Source organism: Camelina sativa, chromosome 5, assembly GCF_000633955.1.
Source record: "Camelina sativa cultivar DH55 chromosome 5, Cs, whole genome shotgun sequence".
In the NCBI taxonomy this organism is placed as follows: Eukaryota; Viridiplantae; Streptophyta; class Magnoliopsida; order Brassicales; family Brassicaceae; genus Camelina; species Camelina sativa.
Window position 1 is genome coordinate 15,355,713 of NC_025689.1, and position 1,886 is coordinate 15,357,598.

The window sequence follows — 1,886 nt, forward strand, 5'->3', positions numbered from 1 at the left end:
TTCCATTGTTAAGCTGTGTGCTAACTTAAAAGAACTGAAATTCACAGAGCAGCTCCATTGCAGTGTTGTAAAATACGGGTTTGTGTTTGATCAAAATATAAGGACGGCTCTAATGGTGGCTTATAGTAAATGTATGGCGATGGTTGATGCTCTTAGGCTGTTCAAAGAGACAGGATCCCTCGGGAATGTTGTTTCATGGACAGCGATGATTAGTGGTTTCTTGCAGAATGATGGGAAAGAGGAAGCTGTGGATTTATTTTCGGAAATGAAGAGGAAAGGTGTTAGGCCGAACGAATTCACTTATTCTGTCATTCTCACAGCTCTTCCTGTAATTTCTCCATCAGAGGTCCACGCACAAGTTGTAAAGACTAACTACGAGAGGTCTTCAACCGTTGGAACCGCTCTTTTAGATGCTTATGTGAAGTTAGGTAAAGTAGATGAGGCTGCAAAAGTTTTTAGTGGTATTGATGATAAAGACATTGTGGCTTGGTCAGCGATGCTTGCAGGATATGCTCAGACCGGAGAGACGGAGGCAGCTATTAAGATGTTTAGTAAGCTCACAAAGGGAGGGGTGAAACCGAATGAGTTTACATTCTCTAGCATCCTTAACGTGTGTGCGGCTACTACCGCGTCTATGGGACAGGGAAAGCAGTTCCACGGGTTTGCTATAAAATCAAGACTCGATAGCTCTCTGTGTGTTAGTAGTGCTCTTTTAACCATGTATGCAAAGAAAGGCAACATTGAGAGTGCGGAAGAAGTTTTTAAGAGGCAGAGAGAGAGAGATCTAGTATCATGGAATTCGATGATCTCTGGGTATGCACAACACGGGCAAGCTATGAAGGCTCTCGAAGTTTTCAAGGAAATGAAGAAGAGAAAGGTGAAAATGGATAGCGTGACATTCGTCGGAGTATTTACCGCTTGTACACATGCGGGGTTAGTAGAAGAAGGCGAAAAGTATTACGATATAATGGTGAGAGACTGCAAGATTGCACCTACAAAAGAGCATAATAGTTGTATGGTGGATTTATATAGCCGAGCCGGGCAACTCGAAAAGGCTATGAAGGTTATAGACAACATGCCAAACCCGGCTAGTTCCACCATTTGGAGAACGATTCTAGCTGCATGCCGTGTGCACAAGAAAACAGAGCTTGGGAGATTAGCTGCAGAGAAGATCATTGCAATGAAACCAGAGGATTCAGCTGCATATGTGCTGTTGTCTAATATGTATGCAGAGGCAGGAGACTGGCAAGAGAGAGCCAAAGTAAGGAAGCTCATGAACGAGAGAAACGTGAAGAAAGAACCTGGTTACAGTTGGATTGAGGTCAAGAACAAGACTCACGCATTCTTGGCGGGTGATCGGTCTCATCCTCGTAAAGATCAGATCTATATGAAGCTAGAAGATTTAAGTACACGGCTGAAGGATTTAGGGTATGAGCCGGATAAAAGTTATGTGCTTCAAGACATTGATGATGAGCACAAAGAAGCTGTTCTTGCTCAGCATAGTGAGAGATTAGCTATTGCTTTTGGGTTAATAGCTACGCCAAAGGGAAGCCCTCTTTTGATCATTAAGAACCTTAGGGTTTGTGGAGATTGTCATGCAGTCATCAAATTGATTGCAAAGATTGAAAAAAGAGAGATTGTAGTTAGAGATTCAAACCGGTTTCATCACTTTGGCAGTGATGGAGTTTGCTCATGTGGGGACTTTTGGTGAAATAATAAAAAGAAAACATTGTTCATAACATTTTTTACACGTTTCGAGAAATAAAGCAAATTCAATGTTTTTGGGATGAAATCAAACATGGGTTTGAGATTTGTTTTGCTTCTCAGTACATACATAAGCAGAAAGTCAAAGAGGCTAATATGATTATGAGAGGTATTTGATGGAA

At 41.7% G+C, this 1,886-nt stretch overlaps 2 protein-coding genes across 2 annotated transcripts in view; one reads left to right on the forward strand and one right to left on the reverse strand.

The window, feature by feature from the left end:
• LOC109133104 (pentatricopeptide repeat-containing protein At2g27610) lies at positions 7-1,727 on the forward strand. The gene has a single exon (XM_019245941.1). It carries the CDS (start codon positions 113-115, stop codon positions 1,709-1,711), a length of 1,599 nt encoding a protein of 532 aa, XP_019101486.1. The 5' UTR covers positions 7-112; the 3' UTR covers positions 1,712-1,727.
• LOC104786969 (protein SUPPRESSOR OF K(+) TRANSPORT GROWTH DEFECT 1) overlaps positions 1,733-1,886 on the reverse strand; it is a 5,139-nt gene continuing 4,985 nt past the window's right edge. Inside the window, exon 9 of the mRNA XM_019245942.1 lies at positions 1,733-1,877. The gene's annotated coding sequence lies outside the window, so the exon portion shown is untranslated. The remainder of the gene's footprint in view (positions 1,878-1,886) is intronic.

Bases quoted from the DNA above. Each gene is read 5' to 3' on its own strand.
- LOC109133104 (XM_019245941.1), top strand. From the start codon at position 113: ATGGTGGCTTATAGTAAATGTATGGCGATGGTTGATGCTCTTAGGCTG.